We start from the raw sequence: 25,277 nt of genomic DNA on the forward strand, positions 1-25,277 counted from the left end.
TGGTGTATGACTGCGAAGTGACCCAAGCGAAGTTCAGAGCTGTATATCAAATTGAGAACGCTACATTCAGCGTGGTAACGTCGACAGCGGCTGTGCGACGTTGACTGGATCGGGTTGCTGGATCGGGTTGCTGGATGGCTTGGTGATGAATGTTGATGTGAGGTCGGCGCGCAATTTTCGTCTCAAATCGCCGCGGTCGTCCAAGCAGTGGCTGACTAATATACACCACGTGACATAACGTTACGGCACAGCATAACATCCATTTCTGCTCCGTACCCGATAAGATAAGATCATTTCTATCGGTTGGTTCAGCTTACGACGGTACTACATGCTTGGAATCTTACACAGGACACAACATCAAAAGTAAAGTCAGGAAGTACCTGGCGTCTTCGGTTTATCATTAAACTGCACTATATACATTATTACTGTATCCAAAGGGACAGTGCCCGTCATAAATCCTTTCCTTCATCAGTATAGCAATGTCCTCGAAGCCCTCTAAAGAGAGACAGTGACTTTTTTTCCGATGTGAATCTACTTCACTCGAAGCCGGATGCGGTGGTGGAAAATGGATGACGCAAACCGAGTCTGGGTGTTGAGGTTTATATCGAGTATTTTTTGGAAAAATATCGGTTGTCAAGTAGAAATTTCAAGTCTCTTGTCTGGACTTCAAGACCTGGCTCCCCATCGTCGCTCGTCGCGCGACATCTTGACATAGCCCCCGTAGTATTCGTCTTTGTTCTCAATTGGGGTCACACAGTACACAGTAGGCGTGCTCTGGAAGTGAATTGCCTTGCCGCTTGATCGCGACGAGGCGGAAGATGTAGATCCCTTCTTCAGAATGCTCTTGGCTGAGCTGGAATTGGTGTAGGAGTACATGGGGACAGTCTGTTTGCTGAAGTCTCGAGCAGCAGTGTAGACTGGGCTGAGAGGTGATGGAGAAACAGGAGTCCGTGGCATGGGGCCTGGTGATCGCAAAGACAGAGCTGGACGAGTTGTGGTGGTCGCAGTGGAGATGCTGAGAGACAGCTTTGGCTTGGCTGAGCGTGCGGCGTACATTTTTGCTTTGTTTCGATGACAAAAATTGACAAGATTGGGATTTATAATGTGTATTCTCTGAATTATCCACCAGGGAAACTCAGATCAAAAGTGTAGTATAAAAATTAAGAAGTACGATTTGATCAACAAATGTATTCCTTGGAAGAGATCACACAGATAACTCTTGGGGATTCAGAAAGGAGGGATTGTTGTGGTGTTGAATTGTGTTGTTTTTATTTTGTATATGGACGACTGGACCAGCCAATCTTTACGTGTATTAGAAAAGAGACGAAAAGAGAAAAGACAAAAGTAACGTAAAGGAAAAAATAGTAACTGATGAAACAGTAGACATGCAAGAACGGCGAAGGGGGTACGTTGACAGCGGCTATATACTCATGATGGAGAGACGGTGCTGAAGAGTCGAGGAGCGGGGTAGACTCTCACCTCCCCTTGTTCTTCACTTTGAAAAGAATATCACACAAGCCGTTGGTCTCGAATTGCTGCTCGTAGTGCATGGTGATGGGGGATTGTGATGTGACAACCCAATCAATGGGGCTTGAAAAGTGTTGAGGGGCTGGTAAGCGCCGGGCAGACGCAACCATCGCTGCTTGATCACACCCACTAACCACTAGCTATCGTGACTCGAGGTATTTTCACAGCCAATCAGGTCAGCAAAACCGACTTTGCATGAAAAATAGACATTGCTAGGGCCATCGCCACCAAGAAGATAAAAGTCCAGGATTTTCTGTGTCCGTGAACTACTAATATGTCCTTGCAGATGGATGCGACGGCTTTTGTCGGGTGTTGGCTCAAATACGGAGTAGGGTTATCGACTTATCGGTAGTGCGATAAGTAGCTTTTCTACATGTACGCTTCTCCATTGTTGTCACACACTTAGGCTGACTATTGCATGCAGAAAGTAATCACGACTCTTTTTAGTCGGACTCGTCCTTTTTTTTGAGGTGACTACTCCGTACGGAGTACATATGAAAGACTTTCAGGAGTTGGATCGTGCATCTAAGTGAGTTGCTTATTCTGCGTGGGATAGAACCCCCTGAGCTTACTATGCCTAAATAAGATATAGAGTACTCTCTCTTAGGGTTATTAGGGTTTGGATACTTATACCTCATGTACGGAGTAATTTGTCTTCTCACAAACCGTTCTCCCACACGGGGTTTTTATAGAAGGCCCGTCCGAGGAACTCTTGACCGCCGGTTTAATGTTTGTCCGAGAAAGAGCAGCACTTACTCGTCTGCTCAGCTTAAACTGTTTTAGATGCTTATAATCTTTCTAAAAACTAACTACTCCGCAACGGGAATTGGGTTCTATATGAAAATATCTCCTTATTAGATAACTTAGGGGTGTGGATGGATGGGGGTGTGCACGGATTCTTGAGTGGATTGTTTCCCAAAACTAAGCCACTCTTTAGGGTCTCTGACTCTCTGGAGTCTGGACTCTGTACATGCAAGAACAGATGTGATGCAAAACCCGATTTGCTAGAATGGTCGATAGTCTTGGGAGATTAGATCCTCTCTCGGTCCGCAAATCCGAAAGCATGCTTCTGGATCAATATGCGGTGGTCATAGGAACGATATGAGACATCGAGTCCCATCTTTGTCAAGGAACTTCCGTTTGATGCATCAGAAAGAGGGAGATATTTGGTTACACCTGCTTGCTGATCAAGCATGCTTTCTTTCATTGACCAGTTGTCCTCCATGCCCATTTCCATGTAGCTGCCCCGTTTAAATCTAACCAATGCGGTCGCAGTATGTTGTAACGTAGCCGTCTTATTAGCAAGATCCGGTTTATCGAGAGATCATGAGATCTGAACGCAGATTCTTTGAACTTGTATTCCGATCGATGAGTTCACTTTGGTATTCGGCACCTGGGCACATCGTCAAGTCCAATCTCGGCGGCCATTGAAGCTTGAACCCCCATGAGTGGATCTTGCGCAGAGCCCCGTGCCACCGCCACTCTTTTCCGGATCACTTCCAAGGTTGAAATGGTTGAGGGAATGGCGGAATGCAGGCAGATGGCAGATGCTTATGGTCCTGACAAACCATCTAGGGCAACCCCATTCTTGGCGCCAGGTAATAGGCTTGTGATGTAGATTTCCGAACTCATTAAACACGGGTCTTAAAGTACACGCACGTTGCCATTCTAGGATAGCCAATGAGAGACACAGGAGCCAAATGCAGCGAGATAGTTAAATAGTTAGTTATCGTATTTTTATTACGTGATCTTTCCTTCGCAGCACGAAAAAAAAAAAAAAAAAAAAAAGGCCACGACGTATCGACAACCAGTACAGAAAGAGCATATTCCCGACGGACACCATAACACGGATACACCGAAATTGATTCTGTAACGTCCGTCGTATACCACTTGTTCGTACAATCAAATGGAGGACCCTCCCCGTTCCCGTTTACTGAAGAAGGGGTCTTTAAAGAAGGTGTCTCTGCTTCAAGCAAACTCCTGTGGCCCGATCGAGTCGCTTGACGAGGATAAACTGACAACTGACGCCAGAAGTAGGAAAAAAATCCAAAAAATCAATCAATGGCTAAGCAACCTGCCCGCATTTCCGTATCTTGTCTATTTCGATTGCGCCACCTCCACGCCTTGGGTGTACTGTCTGACCACGGCCAAAATGTCGTCTTGCGAGGCGCCACTTTGGGCAGCTGCGAAAAGGGGTTCGAGTTGTTGAGCGCTTCCGGTTCTCATCATATTCAGCAGTTGTTCAACGGATTGATAGACGACTTGCAGCTCGTCTTGAGCCAGTTTCAGTGCGACTGTATCTGCATCGCGTGCGTCTTGGGTGCTCGGCGGGGCACTGTCGTTGTTGCAAGCCCGACAATGATGTCTGTTCCGACGGTTGATAGGAGCCATCGGCGCAGCGAAGTAGTCACTATGGTGTAGATTGAGAGGCGCTTTGGTAGGTGATAGTCTGCTATTTATCTGGCAGTGCTGGAATGCCGGCTGTGTCGGGTGGAGAAGAATGGAGTCAGTTCAGATAAGGTTGATGGGAATCACATTACGTAGTGGATAGACACGAAATACCGAGTGGAGTGTACCAGACGCTAGGCTTCAAGAAGGCAATGGCCATTTCAGACGAGAGAATAAGGAATCAGGCGTGGTGGCATGTTTGGACAAAGAATGGGTGTGTGTTTAATCCTTGGTCGAGGGCAGGTTAAGCACCGGAACGAGTCATTGGTCCATCCCTCACAGAGAGACTCCATCGTAACGAAACAGGATGGAAGCCCGTATCGGAGTTGTTTTCCATTACCCGCCACGGCTGCTAGTGGCGGGTATTTTACCACTAAAAGGGCATTTTACCAATCACCTTAGAAGATGACCGGTATGAGGCCGGGGGTTGTTTTTCCGAGCGCCGTCTCAATACGGGCCTCAATACTCATCCAGGCTCCTCTCTTCTCTTTTGTCTTTCTTCTCTCCTTTTTCAGGGCTTAGGGATTAGGGCATGCTTGTGATATAGTTCGCACGTTGGCACTCATCTCAAACCACGTTGCCACCAATGGCTTGAGTACTCCGTCCATTGCATCGTTCTCGGAGTGGGCAATCGATGTCAATTGAGAAGCCATGTCTTCGTCGGAAAATGATAGCTATGTCGACTAGGAACACTTGCATTGTCTAGCGGTGGATATGAGGCCTTGTACTTGACAGCGAGAACCGACAAGAGACTAGCATCGAGTAATGTGAGAAATTGTCTATCGTTTTCGCTGATGTCATTATTCTAACTTAGTAAAGCTAGATTTGACCCCTTGAAAGACCTCACATTGCACTGTTGGCTATATCAATGGCGCACTATCCCATCAGTAAAGTGCACTGAATTCTCGAACCCGGTCCTTTCATATTGATAACCACCAGAGACAAAGATGGAGTCCCAAGTGTCGTGGCATGGCGGCTTCCAGATGGCTAGCCATGTAGCACGAACCACCTCTTTTCGCAGTCATAGTAGGACAGTGGGATCCCACATTTAATGCCCTTCGTTCGACCAAAGAATGCGTCATTACAGTGCCCACCGTTAAGCAGGCTGAAAATGTCGTCGATATTGGCAACTGCTATGGAGCTGACGTTGACAAGTTTGAGACATTCTGCCTTACAATGTCCCCCGGCAACGATTTCAACGCCCTTCTGTTGGTAAATGCAAAGAGATCATCGAATGTCGGGTTGCCGATACTCGGATGATTTCTAAATACAACATGTTTTGTCCTCGAAGCGGTTCAGATGGTTCAACCCCTATGTTGAAAGATGGCTAGACCATACACGGTCGACGTGATGAGACTTTTATGGTTGACGACGAAGTTCTTAACCTGCAGAATCGTATGACTAGGTAGCCGGAGTATGTTGATGAGCGATAATGATAATGATGGTGAGCTTTACAGCGGATGACAAGCTCCTCTGAGCGTACCTTCTTAGGTATTCTCCATGGTTGCATTTTTAGTACAAAAAACCCACATGATGGTCTAGATTGATAGTATGCATGTCATAAATCCATTCGCTTTATGTAGTACTTTTCAAGGATCTAGGCTATGATCAAATACTAGGCCTACCCTACTAATTCGCCTCATTGATTAGCTTGTCATGTATCGTAATCAATTTTACATCGTATGGATGAATCTCGTAACGGCTGTAAATCTGGCATATTAGTGCCGTATCTATAGCCGTATTGCCTATACAATATCGACATGCATGATAACTAATATACGCTACTCCGTATACGACAATAATTAAATAAACTCTCTTTAGTGCGAGGCTGAACAGCCAGCTACCTCTAGTCTGTTTCACCGCTTCGGAAAGCGTTCAAGTCCAGAAGTTTTGTAAACACTTGCTTCAGCATCTGCATGAACTACTATCAACTATACTAGCGTAGCAGAGTATCGGTAGGGTAGCCTTTTGGTACATTATCGGACAATCTATTTTTGTTTACGTTTGACACTCGTCAAAAATAGTTCGGTTTTCTCGCCGAAGGATCTATGAAACTTCCCTAGGAAAGAGGAAATCAGCCCAGCCCTTGGAGATACGAAGTCATTGAAAAAAACACTTATACAGCAGCTGAACCTCCTCAACCAACCTTGAAACCATTGAGGAGAAAGAAAACTATAAAGCCCAATTCGACAAGCCGCAATGCCTCCAATGCTTGATTTTATTTTTCAACGTCGGGACTTCAACACCAGCGCCACGTCGGAGGCTTTTTCCCAGGAGTGGTCGCAACCGTCGAACTATGCCTTTACCATTCTTCTCCTGCTGGGAGGAGATTTGATCAATCGCGCTCTTGCACAGCTGGCTGGCGGTTGGATTACGCCCGTGGCCTTTTCGTTTGGTACGTACCTCTATATACTAACGAAAATTGGAGATTGACTGTGTTGCTGTGACTTACGCTGATATGGTTTGCTTAGGTTGGGTGTCTTATGCAACGGCCTGTGTCTGCGCCGCTCTCGGAGAGTACAGACTTATGCCCAGTGCTGATACTGGATGCAGCATCATCAATGGAAAGAATGGCTACGTCCGCGGAAACAATTCATGGGTACTCGGACGCATGATGCGCGACTATGAGTATTGGATGGGAAAACCCGTCGCAGACAAAACCGAGTCTCTGATTCAGGCTCGATGGAAATTCGAGCAAGAAAAAGAGAATCGAGAGCACCCTGGATCGAACATCACAGTGCCTCGCCCTGCGCAGGCTGGACTGGTGGTTAGCATTTGGAAGCCTAGCGAGACATTGGCGCATGGTGAACCTGGTCATGATATACTCCACTGGTCCGGGCTTATTGTCACCATTATCCAGTTGGGAGTTGCCTGTATACCCTTGGGCCTGTCGGGAGATTGGGGAGTATTGTTGGTTACTGGCGGCGCTACTATCCTCTGTTACTTCACCGGAGCCCTCCAGCAATGGAAAGTAGAAAAATGGGCTTGTCGACGTCTGGATGGTCGAACCAATAAGAACCTTGTCATGACACGCGGCAACGGAGCTCAACATGCGATTGCAATCATTAGTGGTGGACACGGTCTGGATTTGGAGGATCTTGCAACTGGCTTTGCCAACGTCGACTCTCCAACCATCTCGCTATTTTCTCAGCTTTCTGTCATTGTCTTGGGCATTATGTGGGTTGCCCTGCTAATCACTGCATCTGGTCTGACGGACGACTCGTGGTACTTGATTGCTGTAGGAGGTATTGGAATGCTTCAAAACATCTTTGTTGCGGGTTGGAAGCGTACTCCCTATGCATATGGAATTCCACTTGAATTTGTTGATGTTATTGGTGAAGCCAAGGTCATGAACACGCTAATGGAACTTGAGAAGAGATATGAGAAGCTGGGCAAAAGCATGTTGGGTACTTTCTTTCCGGGTGATTTGCGTGAGAAGGAAGTCGAGGAGTGGGATGCTATTGCTGCGGAGTGGAAGGAGAAGAAGGCCCAGCCTGTCCAATCTGTTGAGGTGAAGAGTGGCTGAAAGTCATATAGCTGGGCAAAGCTTTCTTCGGTCGATTTGTTCAATATATGAGGTTGTGGAACTTGATACGATCACTATTGGGTAATGATTTGGGGAGGAATGATTGTTCTAATGCTATTTACTAGTTGGATCCGTTCTGACGGTACTTTTGTATGCATACGTGATATTTGCATATGCCTTGGTTTTGAATGTTCACTTATAAACGTATCTTATATCAATTGACGGCACGGTACTTTCATGTAATACTTGACGTGTGCCTAGGGACAATGCCTAATGCAGCGTCCGTTTGACTGTCTAACATTTGAAACCTACCTAGGTAAATAAAATGTGATACGATAGCGCGGAATCTGACGAATAGCTCAAATGGTAACTTATCATTCCAGACTAATATGATTTCAATCTTTTAATCAATCCTCGATCTGACAAAGACACTTAAACCTAAACCACTCAATACACTAACCACTTGGTATTGCTTGCAAGAAGTGGCGCTTCTACTGCATCCACCCAAATCGGCGGCCTGTTGACAACTCGTGCTGTTGCAATCGAGCAATGCTCAAACGCATATATCCCGTTTTGAGGCGACGAGGTAGATAGTCCCACGATTGCCGCGCAAGACTGTCCAAGTTTTGTTGGTACCTTGTACAACACCACGGCGTAGACCTGCGAGGAAGATCCAATCCAGCGGACGTTGTTCGGTGGCAGCTCAATAATGAAGTAATCGCCCTCAACTTTCGACCCGACGATTTTTAGTGATCTATGATTGTAATTTATAACGCAGCCACGGTCACTTGTACCAAAAGTTGGCCTTCCATTGTCGAATTGTATCAAGAACCCGGGATATTGAACTAATAGACCCCTTTTACCATTGACGACCTGGAAGTTCGATGTATTTTGGTCATCTCCAGGGTATAACTGAGGCAATCTGAAGTTTAGTAATGACCTTGGAGCCCACCTGTAACCAACTTTCTCCAGTCTCTGGTAATTGTTGAAAACTATCTGCATTTGGAAAGTATGCAATGTATCCAGGAAAAGAGCCATCCTATCCTGAGCCAATTCTGCGTCTGATTTATCCTTGTCAGGAAGCTCTAGAAACGGCTTGACATCAATGTTGATAATCGTTGATAAGCATATTATCTCATCGGCAAGTCGTGACGTCTTTCGCTCAGACATAGCATCAGCTACGGGAGCATAGAGCTTCCATTTATCCTTCGGATCCTTGACTCCCGACATGATGAATTTCAATCTGGAATACAAGCTGAGTAGCCGCATACTTGCTGCTTGTGAAAACTGCAGGTATATGCCTGCATTCATTTGTTGTTCGTTGTAAGCCTCCCATTGCCGATTTAGTGCATCCAATTCCACTGATCTGTCGCTGAATTGAATGTACACCTGAGAAATTCTCTCAACGCCCTCCACCACAGGAGCGCTTATCCCGGCAAGAAATCCCTCCTGATGTGTCCACAATCGTTTGATCCAACTAGACTGGTACAGCCTAGAGACAATTTTTAGAATTGGAGAGGTGGATGAAATCTGCTCAAGCCAGTCGTCCAGAACCAAGACGGCCTTGGCTCTGGAATATACATGGCGCATGTTGGCGATTGCTTTTTTCTTTAGCTGCTTGTCATCTACCGGAACGCCTAAAAAGTTCTGTGAGCTTTGTCTCTGCACGGTAAGTACATTGATCGATGAAAACTTACATATGGTATCCAACCAGAAACCAATTCCATCAGAAAGATCTGGGTTGCTGGGGATAGGCTTTCGACCTTCCCAATGGATATTTTCAACCAAATGTGTGATCTTATCCAATTGACATTCGGGAACAGAGTTGGCTTTTGGGTTGCCTTTGCCATCAGCCCAACTAGAAAATGTGGTCAGCGTTTCCTGCTCCTTCCTAGGTATCCATTGGGCTATATAATCTCTCAACCCCATAGTTTGTCCGCCTTTTTTTTGGATATAAGAGGATCTTAAATATATGTTTTAATGGAAAGTGGAAGCAAAACTTACACATGTGAGATCGCAACATAGTCTGGATTTCGATGACCAGTCAGGTGATACTCCACGGACCAAAGCTTGCGTTGGCCTTTTACCCATAGGGCAATCGGTATGGCATCCTTTTCGATAATCTTGCCAATTGCATCGACCCAATCTTTCTGTCCCCTTTCAGGTCCCAATTGTCCACCATATTGTATAGTAGGCTTGCAACCAGAGTGGTGCCATGGAGAACCAGTATGCCGGGTGACGTAGATATTTAAGTCATATTCGTAGAGACAATGCTCCTCAGTGCATTTGGAATGATGATCAAGCTCCTTACTTGATAGTCCAGGCGATGCGGCAAGATAGTAATGGCCATCAATAGCAAGCTCTTTGAGAGTAGTAGTAACATCAGCAATACACCATTTGCGCTGTAGCTGTTTTGATAACAGCTCAGAGCGACCATGAAGTTTCGGTGTTAGTGGGTCAACATCATCTACGTAACCTGATCCCATAGCCGCTCTGCGGAGAGAGAAGGTTATGGCGATCATGGTGGCAGATATTTCGTCTCTAACTGGCCATGGTCGAGGCTTTTCTTGCTTCAATGGCCATTCCCTTTCATGTCCTGGCACACAGAACCGGTCTAGAATAGACTTTGACATATCAAACATTGACCTCAAAGTGGCCCATGTTCTGCCGTTATTAGCGCCCCTGTTCCTGAGTCTGTTTCGCCATTGAATCAACAGCTGTGGTAGCTTTGAAGTATTGACCATCTTCGGCATATCAGGGTTCTCTCCCTCTATATTCGCATCCACAAGGAAATCTTCGGTCTGAACGTGAATCCCGCCGATTTGAAGGAACTCGATCACCTGTCCGAAGAACAGCCATGTCTGGAAGAATTGCTCAACTTCAGATTCACTCCCCTTGGTCTTGAATCCATTGGTGTCGAGATAATCTTCCTTTGTAGTATCGTCTCCACCACGAAGTTGCTCTTCTGTCCAGCCACGTCGTTGTGGGTAATTCATGAATCCTTTACCGTCATACCAGTCTTTCTTTGGTGCTTCGTATGGCACGATGATGAAATGTTCGACGCCTTCGGGCAATGGTAGGTGCTCCATATTTTCCGGTTGCCTAAGCCTTGAGCTGTTTTAAATTGATTGAGAGTCTATCATTTCAACCTATTGATTGTTTGAAAAAGCCCTGGCGTAGTTTCATGCAGCAGGGTTTTATGGAGGACAAACGCAATTATTGAGGAAGAGATGCCACTACGGAAATAAGATATTGAAGGCATCTTAACGAGTATAAATAATTCTTCGAGTCCTTCTGGCACCCCATGGATCTCAACCGGAATAATCCTGCGGCGCGCGAAATTCATTTTCGTGTTGGACGGATCAGTAAAAGGCAATTGTGAAGGGGACGTGGCTGAGCTGAGGGTTTGGTGAACCCATATTCTTGACTCTGGAATTGCACTCCGTGTCCAATGCATTTGCCAAATGGTCATTGTCGGCATCGTTTGCACGCACTGTTTACTCCCAAAAAGTAGGCGGGGATGGTGACACAGAAGGTTTACATGACAGGACGGATGTCCGTAATATCCGTTACTGATGCAGAACACTGTAATATTACAGATAAAACAACACTTGTAACGCCGTTACAGCGATAGTGTTGTTGACTTACTACGTAAGATCGGCACTACTACAAAATGTAAACATCTGCCAGAAGAGAAATTTGGTCTGAAGAAGCCATAGCCCTAGGAGGGAAATCTTTCCGATTACTCTCACTATACAAACACCTCACCATCGTCAATAATACACCATCTCAAAAATGAATTTAAAATTACATTTTGGTGAGCCTACTTCTATTTTAATCTTGTTTCTCACGGCTACTGCGTAACTGTACTAGTGTTTATGCTTTAATCAGTACGCGGCATATGATATTAGCCAATGACCAAGTTTCTTCAGGTAGATGTTCGTCATTAGTTGCGGCATTTCTTAATCCTTTAATCTTTAATGATGTTTCTAGGATTTTCGAGCTGAATCTAAGAAACGTCAACTCAACTTGTTCAACATCTCCATGGAAAGTGGCACGATGTAACACGCAGTTACAATAGTTATAATACTCATTGATCGCAGCTGGGATGGAGAGAGCTTTAGAGTTATGTTGGGTGGAGCTCAGGTAGCCCGTCTGTGGAGTAGAAAATACTCAACACTAACTACTTCAAGTTGCGCTTTGTAAATAACCCTTTTTTCCTAGGAGTTAGTACATTGCGAGCACATTATAGACATCTATGTCCCTAGCGATCCGTTGCAGAAGAGGCATTTGAGATGGCGACACCCCAATAGCTTCTATCCTGAGCTGAGATCCAAGGGTCAAACTCACAGCAGGATGCATCTGTGGTTCAGTGATACGTCAACTGGCATCGACAAGGGTTTGATTCGCAACACGTACGTGCACGAAACTGACAAACTCTGTTCATAAGACCAATCATGGCAGCCACCCACGGAAACAATATCCCTTCTAGCATGAGAGCTCAAGTGATCCCCACCTTTAATTCGCCATAAAATTTTGAGGCCATTCATGCATCGGGGCCCCCGCAAGGACTTGAAATTCTTATCCAAGTCGGTGCAACCAGTTATTGCCATACAGATGCCGTCTTTGCATCGGGCAAATTCGGGGGTAGCTTGCCCATGGTGAGCTCTCACGAGTTCGCCGGTACCATTGTCGCCCATGGACCGGATGTCGCTCAATTCAACAACATCGACGAGGGAGATCTTACCAAGCTTGAGATCGGAACAAGAGCGAGTGTAGCATCTCGCCACTTCAACCCTTGTGGTAGCCATTGATGCTCAAGATGGCCCTCTACAGCTGGCAAAAGACCTTGAAACTGGGACAAAAATCTTTGATGCAAGGATCACAGAGCCCGAAGATGTTCTCAATGCCATTGGTGACGGAGTGGCGAAAACTCCACGCGAGCGTGGTGTTGATGCAGTCGTGATCTTACCCGAGACCCAGAAGGTCTTTGAATATAGAATGAAAATCCTGCGCTATCACCGTCCTTGCATGATGATTTCAACGCCCACGGAAGGATTCCATGTGTCGACACACGATGTGGTTCTTCGCAACATCAAGGTCGTGGGCGCCCTACCTGGTCGTAGGGCTTTGGTTGCAGGAGATGTTTGAAGTTGTTGCAGAGAAAGGTATAAGACCTGTCTCGAAAAAAGTATGCTTTATCTCAAGTCAATGAGCTTGTTAAAGGGTACGAGGAAGGGCAAGGTGGCAGAGTTTGAAATGAATTATGTATCTGCCATGTACTGGCCCTGAGATAGGCCCATACTTCACGATAATAAGAGTTATAGAACGATTGAAGAGGTATCTACGTCTAGAGACAGGTGATAGAGTGATAACTTGGTCATGCGTACCTTGAAAAGCTGTCACATCTCAGATGCCGAAACAATATAATCTGGTTCTAATGAACAGAAGGCCTTCTTGAACTTATGTCAATGACATCGAAGACTCAAACACTGGAGTAGCTATAAATGTTTAGGTTTGATCTCATATCTCGAATCGATGGAACGTGTGGGTCCACCGTTGATCGGCGTAGTCTAAATTCACCTCTGCTTTCTCCGACAAAAAAAATACATCATTCTTCCGAATAAACAACTCTTTCCTTTTAACATTGTCTCAATGTTGCAATTGAGTACCCCACGACTCATAATTCGGCCATGCATTGACGCTCACGCCCTTCGGCGTCCGCTTATCACATCGATCTCAAAATGTGCTATACCCAGGCACCGTGGACTGCTTACCCTCGCGATTGAGAGCTCATGGTAAAAAAAAACCTTATTCAAACACACCGCAATGAGCGCTTGAATTGTTCTCATTTTGACAATTTATGGTATACAGTGATGACACGTCCGTCGCAATCGTCGAGAAAGACCCCCCCTCCGGACATGCAGCAACTGCAAAGGTTCATTTTCTCGAGAACATAACAGCGGATACGCGAAAATACCGAGGCATCCACCCAATCGAAGCGCTACAGTCGCATCAAGAAAGCCTAGCGAAACTCATTCAAAAGGCGCTATGCTCGCTCCCACCCGACGATGGCGCAGCAGCATCGCATATATTACCAAAGACTGGATCTACGCGACGTCGTCTACCTGATTTTATCTCCGCAACAAGGGGTCCCGGCATGCGATCCAATCTCTCGGTCGGATTAGACACAGCTAAGGGGTTGGCAGTTGCATGGCAGATCCCTCTTGTAGGGGTACATCATATGCAAGCGCATCTCCTGACGCCTCGACTCGTCTCCGCTCTCGATAGCTCCTCACCTATCGACCAACTACAACCCAAATTCCCTTTTCTCTCTGTACTTGTCTCCGGCGGCCACTCAATGCTTGTTCATACAAAGTCACTACTTGATCACGAGATCCTAGTTACGACAGCCGATATCGCCATCGGCGAGACACTGGACAAGTCGGCACGGCTTATACTTCCAGAGTCTATAATAGAATCGGCAAATACAACCATGTACGGCAAACTACTGGAAACATTTGCGTTTCCCAATGGTCCCGCAGATTACGCCGACTACCAACCGTTAAAGACCCGTGGGGAGGAAGTCGTGAAACCCGATAAGGATACTTGGGGATGGTCCTTTACTACTCCGTATGCCAATACCCGAGATCTGAAATTCAGCTTCTCGAGCGTCTCAAGTACCGTCGGCAAGATCATGGCCAACAAGGCAAAATCAGGTGTTGAGGTGACGCAAGACGAAAGGGTTGCTCTTGCACGGGAGTCGATGCGTGTTTGTTTCGAGCATCTAGCCTCAAGAACCATCATTGCTCTAGAGCAACTACAAAAGCAGTCCAAATTTAATCACCGTCATCGTCAACAAGTCGATACGTTAGTCGTCAGTGGCGGAGTCGCTGCCAATCGATTTCTCATGACAGTCCTACGGTCGTTCCTGGATGTGCGTGGATTTCCACACATCCAGGTCATTGCTCCGCCCCCATATCTCTGCACAGATAATGCGGCGATGATCGGATGGGCTGGCATAGAAATGTTCGAAGCAGGCTATTCGACAAATCTCAGCTGTAGGGCAATTCGGAAGTGGAGTTTGGACCCCAGTGCTGAGGACGGTGGCATTTTAGGGGCAGAAGGGTGGTGGATCAGGGGAGAGAAAGTAGATTCTTAGGGAAAGTGTATAAAACCTATAATCATGTATAATAGTGATACCCTTGTACTTTTCAAGGCTATGTGTAGTATATTACTGAATGATACCCCAACAAAGTGCAATTTTGAAAGAAATCGATCTATAACGCGCTTATACACCTTCTCCATCTTCCATACTATGCGTAATGATATATAACCAAGTCGAGGTTGAAATAACCCAGAAACTCTCCAGCGCTCAGCTCAAGACAACAGAATACCCATTGGAAATAGATGCGATTATCAAAGTCAACAAGTGGATAGTAAAAGATGTGAGAGAAGAAAGCAAGATGGGTATGAATGGAAATTATGATAAACGGGATAGAAACGGACAAAGCCTTGAAAAATGATGAACAACCATTTTTAAAAGATAAAATCAATCACCCAGCACTAAACACCCTGCCCAAGAGCCATGCCGGTCAAGCCAAGAAAAAATTCCGTCGCATCGTAAGTCATTAATTTTCGTATAATGTAAGAGATGGAGTTGAGAAGAAATAGCGAAGATAGTGAAAGATGGGTCGGTAGAAGGGAGAGAGAGAGAGCAAGCGTGTTGTTAGTCGGGTGCCAAAATGTCTTTGAGAGGCAGCAAGCTTGTCCGGCGGGGATACTCGTCATTGTTGGGCTTTGAGATGTTGCTCGGTTGAACCTGTGTATGGAGGATATCTCGTCCTCTTTGCGAGCGGGGCTGTGTGATCAATGATTTCAAGCCTCTCTCAAAGCACTTTGTTAAGCCATTGTTAGTACCGAGACTCCATTAAAAGTTGTTAGCGGATTAGACTTACAATCTTTTCAACATCCTGCCATTTCTCGCCAATGGCGTTTGCTAGAGGCTGCCATATCTGCTCCCGACATCGACTGTACTCGGTCGATAACTTCTCAAGCATTTCCTGGTTCCACTCTGTTCCTCTTCGTTTTGCAACGAGACGCTCGTGCCTCTTTCGGCAAGCGTTTGCTGTCTTGTTCAGAAAATGTTCTTTCTGTATTTGACTCCATCCTTGGCCCCTGGCCCGAGCATTGATAAGCACGGTGTCATCATGATACGACCAGTTGGACGCGTGATTAGTCCCAGACTCGTTGAGAGATCGCTGCCTACCAGGCTTCACGGCTTTTCTTACGCTTTCCGGAGGAGAAGTAGTTTGATGCGGGGAGGAACCCATCTCCACGATAAAAGGTCCTCTAAGCAGACTCCGATATAGATCTGGAGAAGTTGGAGGCGATATGTCGAGAGGCCCGCCGCGAATGAAGCCGTTTGTGATCTCCACCAAATCACAATCGTGGCCACTCAGAGTCAGAGACGGCGAACCTTCTCCTTGTGATGACGGGGAGAAACGTCGCATGGGGCCAAAATGACTCGAGGCTCAGTAGTAATGTTCGGATCGTATGTTAGTAGGTTGGTTGATGACAAGTGTCTTGAGTCGTGAAAAGCACGTTCACTGAGACTCCACTTGTGGCATGAAAGAACGTCGCAGCACAACCCAGCCGCAAGGCAAAGTATAATCCAACACGGCTTGATGTGGAGGCTGAAGGCTGACAAAGCTGTGAGGGTTAACTACTTAGGTGATGCTCATCTAAGTTGGGCAAACGAATCTCTAAACGAAGATGGTATGGTGGTGGCCGTCCGTGCCTGTTTATAGTCAGGTTGTTGACAACGGACTAGCCAGTAGCCTATACACACCATCCTTGGTGGGTGACAATGCATCCTGAAATAAATTCAGGTTTATAAGAATTAACACTTCACAGCCTCCTTCAGCATACTACACCTTTTTTTTTCCCAAGAAGCAACATGTGCCATATGGGGTGGACCCCATTTCGGGATGCACGTACGCACATACATAGTTCTAACGTGAAGGGCCATTGCAGCCACGCTGGCCGCCGCATCACCGAAGCAAGCCTTAGTGTTGGCCCTAGCGGAATCAATGACAAGAAACACCTTTGGAATGAGATGGTTCACTTCCGTCTAGCGTGTTTGAGCGGACCAAATCCGGGATCCCAGCTGAATTAAGTTTCAAAAACTGAGGCTGCGCAAGAGTCTGAGGAGTGTTGGAATGGCCCTTGGCCAGGGTTTAGCCGCAACTCTGAAGCCGGTTGGGGGCGATGCACCGACGAAATGCAGGTCCGGGGCGCGGGCGTGTATTTTAAAATCGGGGTTGGCTGTGCCCGGCCGTGTGGTCGGCCTTGTGGTAGGCCTGGAGACTGTACGTGTACTCTGTATGTGTTAGTGTTCATCCGGCAAAGAGAAAGGGAGTCATGCTCTTTCGAGGTGGGCGTGAGATTAGACATCCACAGTAGGTTAATTTTGGTGCCACCATGAGTCGTGGGGCCGTCTAATTGCAGAGTCTGATTGGCAGAGCTGCTGTTAATATTAGAACTCGGACCCAGCGCGGACTGAATGTAGCTTGGCCTGTTTCTATATTTAAATTAGTATGCTTCACAGTCGGGATGTCTGTATAGATTCACGATGACTTGTTTTGTAGTGTGTAGTGTGTATGTAGAATGAGAAACTCTAGGTGGCATGTTCTCCAAGGGATGCTCATTTTCCTGTTTGCAGAAAACAGCACCTATACTGGCATTTGACTCGAAGCCGGCACATTGATAAACATTGAAGTATATAACTATATATCCATGCATGCATGGTTTGGTGTCAACAACATAGTGTCCCTTGTCAACTCCCGTCGATCTTGAGATTGAGCACTTTGAGAATTAGCTTGATCAAGGCAATAAAACGAATCTTAGGCAAATGGCGGTTCATAATAATCGTAGATAAGCTAATTCGTGTCTCTTACGACGTCTCATGATCTTGGAGGCATGTTTCTGTCTCTGGTCAATTCAAGACTACAGATTTCTCTGACGCATTTTGAATTTTACACGAATTCATGATTGTTTTCAAGAGATGTTGTCACAATATTCGTCTTGCCGATCTTTTATTTTAGTTTTATTTATTTTTCTGTAGCACCAACCATAGATACTCGTCGTGACTTAGCTCCATGCCGGCTGATTTCAGCCCGCGTATAAGCCCCGAGGGTCGATGAACACCCAATCGCCTACTCGACCGAAGTGCTTCAAAAGAAGACCACATGGTCATCACCGTAATGACAAGATTGGTCAGGATGCATGGTGTCTTGAATATTTCGAAGTTGTTGGTGGCACGGTTCCACATAAATGTAATAGCACCGAGGGTTGGTCGTGTACCTCCTAGTACACTTCCAAATGCCGACGCGTTGGAGGTCGGCATCTATTTTGTTTCAATGGATTCGACATAGAGCTGCTTTACAACACAGACCCCGGGGCTGGCTTCATTCTAGCATCATTCATTCTGTCCGCTATCTTGTGGTAGATTCGCTGTCTCAAAGTGGTATGATTTCACGACGCTTTCAAGCCTTGAATGTATCTAAGATGCATGCACCTTATCCAACGTGGACTTTAGTTTCTAGAATGTCCGCGAATTCTGGCCGAGCGCTTAATACCCCAGAATCATTGGTACGGACATGACACGGAAAACCAAAGGCTTCATGTGCATTTCAGCTACGTGGACGTGAACGTGGAAATCTCTGGAAACGGACACATCTCCGACCAACAATCGGATTAATGCCTTGACATGTACGCAGTACGTGCATGCTGCTAACAAGACAAGACGAGATTGAGTTTGATAATAAGGCCCAAAGCCCAACAGTCTGGCTCCGCGCCCACTTGAAAATCGGCTGCTCTAGAAGCCATCGCCTCTGCTTCTAATTATAGACAAGCAGTCATTTTGCGATGCGATGACAAATAATCCAGGCTCTGGATGTTGTACATGGAAGAACCTGACCTGAAATGTATTCACATAGTCTGATCATGGACACTACAACTGATCGGACTATTGAGACAAGGTTATAAGACGATCAAGAGTGGTTAGAAGAGAAGGACGATAAAGGTTCGCGGGATTACTACTGGTTTCATCCGAGCATCATGCCTGATCTTCCGCCTTGTGAACTTGCAACATATTGACCATATTTTGAATCGCTTCAGTTCATGGTTATTTAATTTCCGGCCTCTGAAATTTCTGATACAAGCGAGATCTTCAAGCATGATCGTAAAACTCATCCGATCGGCTTTGGGTGCCATGCTACCTCAATACTGTCTAGTCTGTTCTTGGAAGAAAATGGATCGATAATACTCGCATTTACCACCCGAAGGAATAATCTCAGCACGCAAGGTTCAAAGTTCAGTCAAGGGTGGGATGATCAGTAGTATCGAAACAATCAGAAGCACCTACTTCTAAATCTGGAAGAGCGGGCCAATCTTATCTAAGGTTTACCATCCAAATAAAACTCCTGTAGCATAAGCAATGGATTGATGGGCCCCGCATTATAGCAGCATCGTTGATATTGGTTGAGCATCTCCGCGAAGCATCCAAACTGTCTGGTCTGGCAAAGGACACGCTATTCAGGGTGTGTTTTGCGTGACTGGAACAGATGATAGATGCACGAGACGGTATAAATGGTAAATATCAAATATCGCCGTCACATCAGGGAAGAATATACTTCAAAACGGATAAATTGATCTTATCAACAGAGCGTGTCGAGCTAATCCATATTTAGCTAGTTCCCACATTAGTCATATTCGCGCTAGCCCAATACAGCTAGCCGGAGCTACCCCGTGCTTCGAGATTGAGCACGTTGATGCCGACGTCGCAGCCTCGCGTCTCAAAAACTCGTTGCGATAGAGCCATAGCTCTTGCGCTGTCAACTGACCAACCTACTTTTTCTGGGAGAGAGCTCTCGAGCTTGAGGATTTGTTGTTTTCAGGCGGGCTTTGACACCTCCTTTCCCCCCCAGCCGGGTCTGCTCTCTTGAGCCCAGGAGTTGTGGCACTATCCCCCTGGGATTTTACGAACAAGCCGGCGCGACAAACTACGGCTTTCCAGCGCCCAGGAAAGTCACATATATCATGGCTCCATTGTCACGGAGACGAACGTTCTCGGCTCGATCGATGGCGCCACTACGAAACTCCCGAAATGGAAATACAACCCCAACCGATGGACCTCCACTGAAGAAGCGCAAATACATCCCTGGTGGACCTGGCGGCGGTGGCAGGTTTATCGAGATAGATGCCGTTGTTGAACGAAAACCACCGCTAGCTGCCGTCGTGGAACCGGTCGTTCCAGCCCAGAGTCAACCTTCTCCACGTCCTCGACGCGAGATCGCCCCTGCTATCGTCAGCACCCCGCTTCCCATGACCACTCCGCCTTCTACTCGTCCTCGCCGAGAACGTACCCAGAGCCGAGGCCGCTATAGTTCCGCGACTGCTGCTGCTTTGGCTCTCCAACAAGGTGATGGATATAAACCTCGTGAGGAACGCGGCTGGGAAGAGTTTCACCCTGATCTGGACATTGAAGCCAAATTTGCAGTCTTCAGTGCCGAAGAAGTGGATGGTGCCAATAAACCACAACAACCTATTACAAATAATCAGCTTACCAATGGGGTATCTATGACCTCCCATGGTGACGATGCCTCTACAATCGCCACTCCAGCCATCCCCCAAACACCTCCCAAACGACGCCCGGGTCGTCCTCCACGGCGACCAGATGCGATGCTCAGTGCTATTATAAGTCCTGAACAGCCAAAGGTCGTTCCACCTCCGGGCCCGAATCCTCGCGAACGGCTAACCCTTCCGAAACCGAACTTTCACCTACGTGATCCATTTGTCCGCTACGAGCAGAAAGGCGTCAACCAGCAAAATTACGTGGATCGTACAATGGCTAGTGTTGGCTACCAAGAAAGTGACTTGTTTGTACGCCACGATCGTCGACTGATTCGTATGGCCGAAGGGGCTATTGAAGAAGATCTAGATCTGGATCCACCTGTCACGGATGGCGATACAAACGCGGCGATTGGCTCTTTGGGTGTTGGAAGGGTGGAATATGATATGGACGAACAAGATGAGAAATGGTTGGAAGATTACAACAATAGGCGGAAGGCTGATCAGCTGGAAGCGATCAAGCCTGCCGTTTTTGAAATTACCATGACCAAGATTGAGAAAGAGTGGTATGCGCTAGAAAAGAAAATCCCGAAGCCGAATCCGAAGCCACCTCAAACACAACGTCCGCGCTCAAGCTCTGCCGCCGCTGTCAACGGTGAGCCAGTGGGAGATGGTGAAGAACAGGACAGCAAATGTGCAGTTTGCGATGACGGAGACTGCGAAAATTCCAACGCTATTGTTTTCTGTGATGGATGCGATCTTGCTGTGCACCAAGAATGTTATGGCGTTCCATATATCCCGGAAGGTCAATGGCTATGTCGAAAATGCCAATTGATTGGACGCGGGTCTCCAAACTGTATTTTCTGTCCGAATACTGAGGGCGCCTTCAAACAAACAAACACATCAAAGTGGTCACATTTGCTTTGTTCTATCTGGATTCCGGAAGTGGGTATCGGTAACCAGTCACTGATGGAGCCCGTCACCGACGTCGAGAAAGTACCCAAGAGTCGATGGAAGCTTCAGTGCTATATTTGTAAGCAGCGAATGGGCGCCTCAATCCAGTGCAGCAACAAGAATTGCTTCGTCGCGTTCCATGTCACGTGTGCAAGACGCTCTCAACTTTATTTAAAGATGAAGTCTGCCCACAATTCGGCAATTATGGATTCTCACCTATTGAAAGCCTTTTGTCACAAGCATGTCCCGCCTGACTGGCGAAAGGAACATGGCACTGATGCCGCCTACGCTGAAGCCGTGGAATACTACAAGAATACAATGCATGGCAAAAGGTGGGGCGATAGTCAGGCAGCTGCTCTTGCACTTGGTCCGTCTCTTCCAGATGGGAGCGAAGCGATGGAGAGCCATGCTCATCATGGTCCAAATATCCATTTGACCTTTAATGTAGGAGGTAATAAACGGAAACGGACGACTCCATCGAAACCTACATGGAAGTTGGCTTCCGGGGCACCGGTCATTCCCCAGACAGTGCTGAACTCTGTCGTGGCTTCGTTGCAGCGTTTTTCTGTGCGCCAACGGAAACAGTATGCCGAGGATGCCTGCAAATACTGGACCCTGAAGCGAGAAGCCCGGCGAGGAGCTGCTCTGTTGAAGCGCCTTCAGCTTCAGCTGGAGACATTCTCGTCGATGGAGATGACTAGACGCAATTTCGCTGGCATGGGCCACATTGGCCTGTCGCGTCTCCAGCGCCGTATCGATTTTGCAGAAACCTTATCTTCCGATGTTGAAAGAGTTCGTGCTCTTTGCGCCGACGTGAAGGAACGTGAGAGTGCCAAGCTCGAAGACGTTGAGATGCTCCGCAATATTATCGATACCGTTTACTTTCCTATACCTCCATTGTTGTGGCCGATATTTGAGAAAATTCAGACGTGAGTGTTTGACCAGCTCCCTTCCTAATCTTTAGATCTATCACTAACTTGCCGCAAGTCTCGATCCCAAAGGTGTATTTCGTGCACCTCTACAAGCTGTCCGCACTCGCTTGGAATCACGATACTACACAAATGTGGCGGTATTCTCTGCCGACCTGGCACATATCTTCACCACCGAGATAGGTGCTCAGCCAGTTGAGGATACAGCGGAGCTTCAGCTGCAGATTAGTGGACGCGCACCTGAGCTTACACTAGACCAGCGCGAGAAGAGAAAATTGGCAAAGAGGGTTATCAAATCGATCCAACCATTCCTCGAGGACGCCATCCGGAAGGAAACTGAACTGAGCGGCTTGCCATTCGAAAAGGAACTTAAAGAGCTAGACAATATCTTTGAGAGTGGGGTTCTGTCACGAAGAATATCTGTGGTAGACGCTCTCGATACTACATCCGACCACGCTGTGGTGACGAACGGGTTGCCTGCCGTTGAGTCTGACGGGCATGTAGAGATCCGCAACCCCGACACAGCAGCACAAACGCAAACACCGGTAGCCGACAGGGACGTTGACATGTCTGATGCGGGTGATAAGTACAGCCAAGCCACAAACGCTATCATCACCGCACCCTCCAGTGACAGAGCTGGAGATGAGTCAATGGAAGAATCTGAAATCATCGCTGATAGCATGGCTGGCGATAAGGTCAAAAAGGACGACGAAAGTGTGGTTTCCCAGCCAGATGGTCATGCTACAAGAGCAGCACGAGGTCCATTGACACCGCCATTGAGCTCACAGGGAGATCAACAACAGGGGCCACTTGCTCAAGGAGGCATTCAATGGTATATGCAGCCGTTTGACCCTGTTGGCACGACCATACATGAAGAGCGGTGGACTGGCCGGGACGTCCTCCGTGGCATGAGCGAGGAACTGAGCGAGCTCGACGAGGACGAGCTTGAGGACTTGGGGGGCGATGAGAGCAAAGATGAGATCAAGGGGGAACCGGATAAAGTCAATGGAGAAGCCCCTGAACCTGCGAATGTTCGTCGGACACGCCGACGGTATCGGGGATTCAGGTAGATTGTTATTAATGACGATATTGGGGGTTTATTTCAGGCGTCTTATGTGAGGATACAGGAGTTCTAAAGGGCTAGCATTGGCAATATTCGGCGTTATAGATAGTTTTATTTGGATGCTTTAGTATGTGATCTGTACTGTTGCCATCAGCATAGCCTAGCATGCATTATCCAGTCTGAAACAAACAAGAGTGTTCTTAAATGACGGTGCCTTCCATAGTAGTGTTTGCATTTATTTATCGGAGTGTAAAATATCCTGTACTACTGGCCTTTTCCAAGGTACAAGTTTTACGTTCCTTGTTGATGCAAGGCAAAATGCGGCCCCGAGGCTCCAACGGGCCAGAGCTCTGCTCTAAGTGAGGCAAACGGAGTGTCAGCAAACAAATTTCCTTCAGGTCGCCCTTTTTTGCCCATCCCCAGGACACTTCATCATCTGTACTTTGCTCATTCCTAATCTTTTGCAATTTACTCATCATTGTCACGCCAGCCGATCTTACCTGGTTACTACGTAGTTACGTACTCAGTTAACTTCCAACGGCTGGAGAAGCGTGCCAAGCCTTGCCACCCTAGCGCGAATCATATTCTTTCCAAACTCCAAAGCGAGCTCGGTGTTTTCTTTTCTTCTCTTCCCTTTCACTTATCACTCAACTCCATTCAACCCATCAGAAAAATGTCAGCCATGGAGTACGAGAACGAGAACGGTCGCTACGACGGTGAGTTTTGCAGCGCAGCTTTGCCACAGCTTTTTTTGTGTCTGGTCTGACTAATTATCGACCCCCAGACGACCGTCGCTATGATCGCGACCGTAGCGCCTCTCCCCGTGGAGATTCACGCGCCGACCGGGACCGTAGCCTTTCTCCAAGCCGTGGGGACGATAGGTAAGCATGCCGTGCTCCGATAAGTTTATATTCAGCAGTTCTCAGTACTGACGATGGCCGAACAGAGCACCAGCAGGCGACTCCAGAAAGCCCCCAGTCGACGACGAAGATGAAGGAGCTGTCAACCCAGGATCCAACCTTTTCGTCACTGGCATTCACCCCCGTCTCACTGAAGCAGACATCTCTCGCTTGTTTGAAAAATACGGTGACGTTGAGAACTGTTCTATCATGCTTGACCCTCACACTAAGGAGTCACGTGGATTCGGTTTCGTCAAGATGGTCACTGCTGAACAAGCTGATGCTGCCAAGGAAGGATTGCAAGGTGAAGTGATTGATGGCCTCACTCTCAGCATTGAGAAAGCTCGCCGTAGCCGTCCTCGCACGCCTACTCCTGGCAAATACTTTGGTCCACCTAAACGAGGTAAGCTTTTGCAGCATTGAAATCGTCAGTATAGTCATGACTAATTTCATTTTCTAGACCCCCGTGGCCGAGGCCCTTCACGTGGAGGCCGTGACCGTTACGAGGATCGCCGTGGCTACGGTGGTGGCCGTCGCTACGATGACTACCGATATGGCCGCTACGACTCTTACGGTCGCCGTGGTGGAGATTACGGTCGCGATGACCACGGATACCGCGGAGGCAATGGTGGTGGACGTGAGTATGGCCGGGATTATGGCCGCGACTACGGCCGTCGTGACGATTACCGTGACGACTATGGCTCTTACCGAGGCGGTGCTGCTGGTGGCAGCGGCGGTGGTGATCGCTATGGTTCCCGTGAAGAGCGCTACTCTCGTGGAGGAGAAGAACGTCGTGGTGGTGGTGGTGGTAGTGGTGGAGGTGGTGAAGAGCGCCGTGGCGGTGGCTACTATGACCGTGATGCCAACCCTCCCAGCTACGAGCAGGCCCCTCCCCGCGAAAGCCGTGAACCCTACAACGGCAGTGGCAGCGGTACCGGCGGCCGATCTTACGAAGGTCGCGGAGAGGAAAGATACGGCAGCAGGTAAGTCCATGAATGACAGTTGATCTGGATATGACTTGCAGAGGAACCTGGAAGGGTTTGTTTTGGCTCTCACCCTCTTCCCTTTTTTTTCCATTTCTTTTCTTCCAAGGAAGCTTCGATTCTTCATTTGTATTCCTCGGTATTCAATTCTATTTCGTGCTGGGCTCAGGCGCGAAGGGTTACGGTCAGCCAACGCCATAATAATATCCCCTTATGTCTTAACCTCTCTGCGGTCGAAATTCAGAAAAAGGATCGGCTTTGGCGCACGTCTACCGAGTGTCGGCAGCACGCAAAACATCGCCAGAAACAAATGCT

The 25,277-nt window shown here is 47.4% G+C and overlaps 9 protein-coding genes across 9 annotated transcripts; 5 read left to right on the forward strand and 4 right to left on the reverse strand.

The window, feature by feature from the left end:
* Nucleotides 1–666: 666 nt before the first annotated feature.
* EYB26_008442 (uncharacterized protein) lies at nt 667–1,056 on the reverse strand (the record flags this gene model as incomplete). Its single annotated transcript, XM_054267695.1, has 1 exon — nt 667–1,056. The coding sequence occupies one exon, from the start codon at nt 1,054–1,056 to the stop codon at nt 667–669; it is 390 nt and encodes a 129-aa protein (XP_054123670.1).
* Nucleotides 1,057–3,624: 2,568 nt separating this feature from the next.
* EYB26_008443 (uncharacterized protein) lies at nt 3,625–4,268 on the reverse strand (the record flags this gene model as incomplete). The annotated part of the gene is made up of 3 exons (XM_054267696.1): nt 3,625–4,008; nt 4,090–4,109; nt 4,256–4,268. 3 exons carry the CDS (start codon nt 4,266–4,268, stop codon nt 3,625–3,627), a joined length of 417 nt encoding a protein of 138 aa, XP_054123671.1.
* Nucleotides 4,269–6,174: 1,906 nt separating this feature from the next.
* Nucleotides 6,175–7,501, forward strand: EYB26_008444 (uncharacterized protein; the record flags this gene model as incomplete). Its single annotated transcript, XM_054267697.1, has 2 exons — nt 6,175–6,370; nt 6,447–7,501. 2 exons carry the CDS (start codon nt 6,175–6,177, stop codon nt 7,499–7,501), a joined length of 1,251 nt encoding a protein of 416 aa, XP_054123672.1.
* A 447-nt stretch (nt 7,502–7,948) lies between these two features.
* Nucleotides 7,949–10,590, reverse strand: EYB26_008445 (uncharacterized protein; the record flags this gene model as incomplete). The annotated part of the gene is made up of 3 exons (XM_054267698.1): nt 7,949–9,138; nt 9,199–9,359; nt 9,506–10,590. The coding sequence occupies 3 exons, from the start codon at nt 10,588–10,590 to the stop codon at nt 7,949–7,951; spliced, it is 2,436 nt and encodes an 811-aa protein (XP_054123673.1).
* Nucleotides 10,591–12,159: 1,569 nt separating this feature from the next.
* Nucleotides 12,160–12,652, forward strand: EYB26_008446 (uncharacterized protein; the record flags this gene model as incomplete). The annotated part of the gene is made up of 2 exons (XM_054267699.1): nt 12,160–12,304; nt 12,390–12,652. The coding sequence occupies 2 exons, from the start codon at nt 12,160–12,162 to the stop codon at nt 12,650–12,652; spliced, it is 408 nt and encodes a 135-aa protein (XP_054123674.1).
* Nucleotides 12,653–13,156: 504 nt separating this feature from the next.
* Nucleotides 13,157–14,663, forward strand: EYB26_008447 (uncharacterized protein; the record flags this gene model as incomplete). The annotated part of the gene is made up of 2 exons (XM_054267700.1): nt 13,157–13,299; nt 13,376–14,663. The coding sequence occupies 2 exons, from the start codon at nt 13,157–13,159 to the stop codon at nt 14,661–14,663; spliced, it is 1,431 nt and encodes a 476-aa protein (XP_054123675.1).
* Nucleotides 14,664–15,230: 567 nt separating this feature from the next.
* On the reverse strand, nt 15,231–16,014 carry EYB26_008448 (uncharacterized protein; the record flags this gene model as incomplete). The annotated part of the gene is made up of 2 exons (XM_054267701.1): nt 15,231–15,398; nt 15,460–16,014. The coding sequence occupies 2 exons, from the start codon at nt 16,012–16,014 to the stop codon at nt 15,231–15,233; spliced, it is 723 nt and encodes a 240-aa protein (XP_054123676.1).
* A 3,589-nt stretch (nt 16,015–19,603) lies between these two features.
* On the forward strand, nt 19,604–23,087 carry EYB26_008449 (uncharacterized protein; the record flags this gene model as incomplete). Its single annotated transcript, XM_054267702.1, has 2 exons — nt 19,604–22,017; nt 22,076–23,087. The coding sequence occupies 2 exons, from the start codon at nt 19,604–19,606 to the stop codon at nt 23,085–23,087; spliced, it is 3,426 nt and encodes a 1,141-aa protein (XP_054123677.1).
* A 675-nt stretch (nt 23,088–23,762) lies between these two features.
* On the forward strand, nt 23,763–24,966 carry EYB26_008450 (uncharacterized protein; the record flags this gene model as incomplete). Its single annotated transcript, XM_054267703.1, has 4 exons — nt 23,763–23,796; nt 23,865–23,961; nt 24,027–24,382; nt 24,440–24,966. 4 exons carry the CDS (start codon nt 23,763–23,765, stop codon nt 24,964–24,966), a joined length of 1,014 nt encoding a protein of 337 aa, XP_054123678.1.
* Between the last annotated feature and the right edge of the window lie 311 nt (nt 24,967–25,277).

This window comes from Talaromyces marneffei, chromosome 6 (assembly GCF_009556855.1).
Source record: "Talaromyces marneffei chromosome 6, complete sequence".
Lineage (NCBI taxonomy): Eukaryota > Fungi > Ascomycota > Eurotiomycetes > Eurotiales > Trichocomaceae > Talaromyces > Talaromyces marneffei.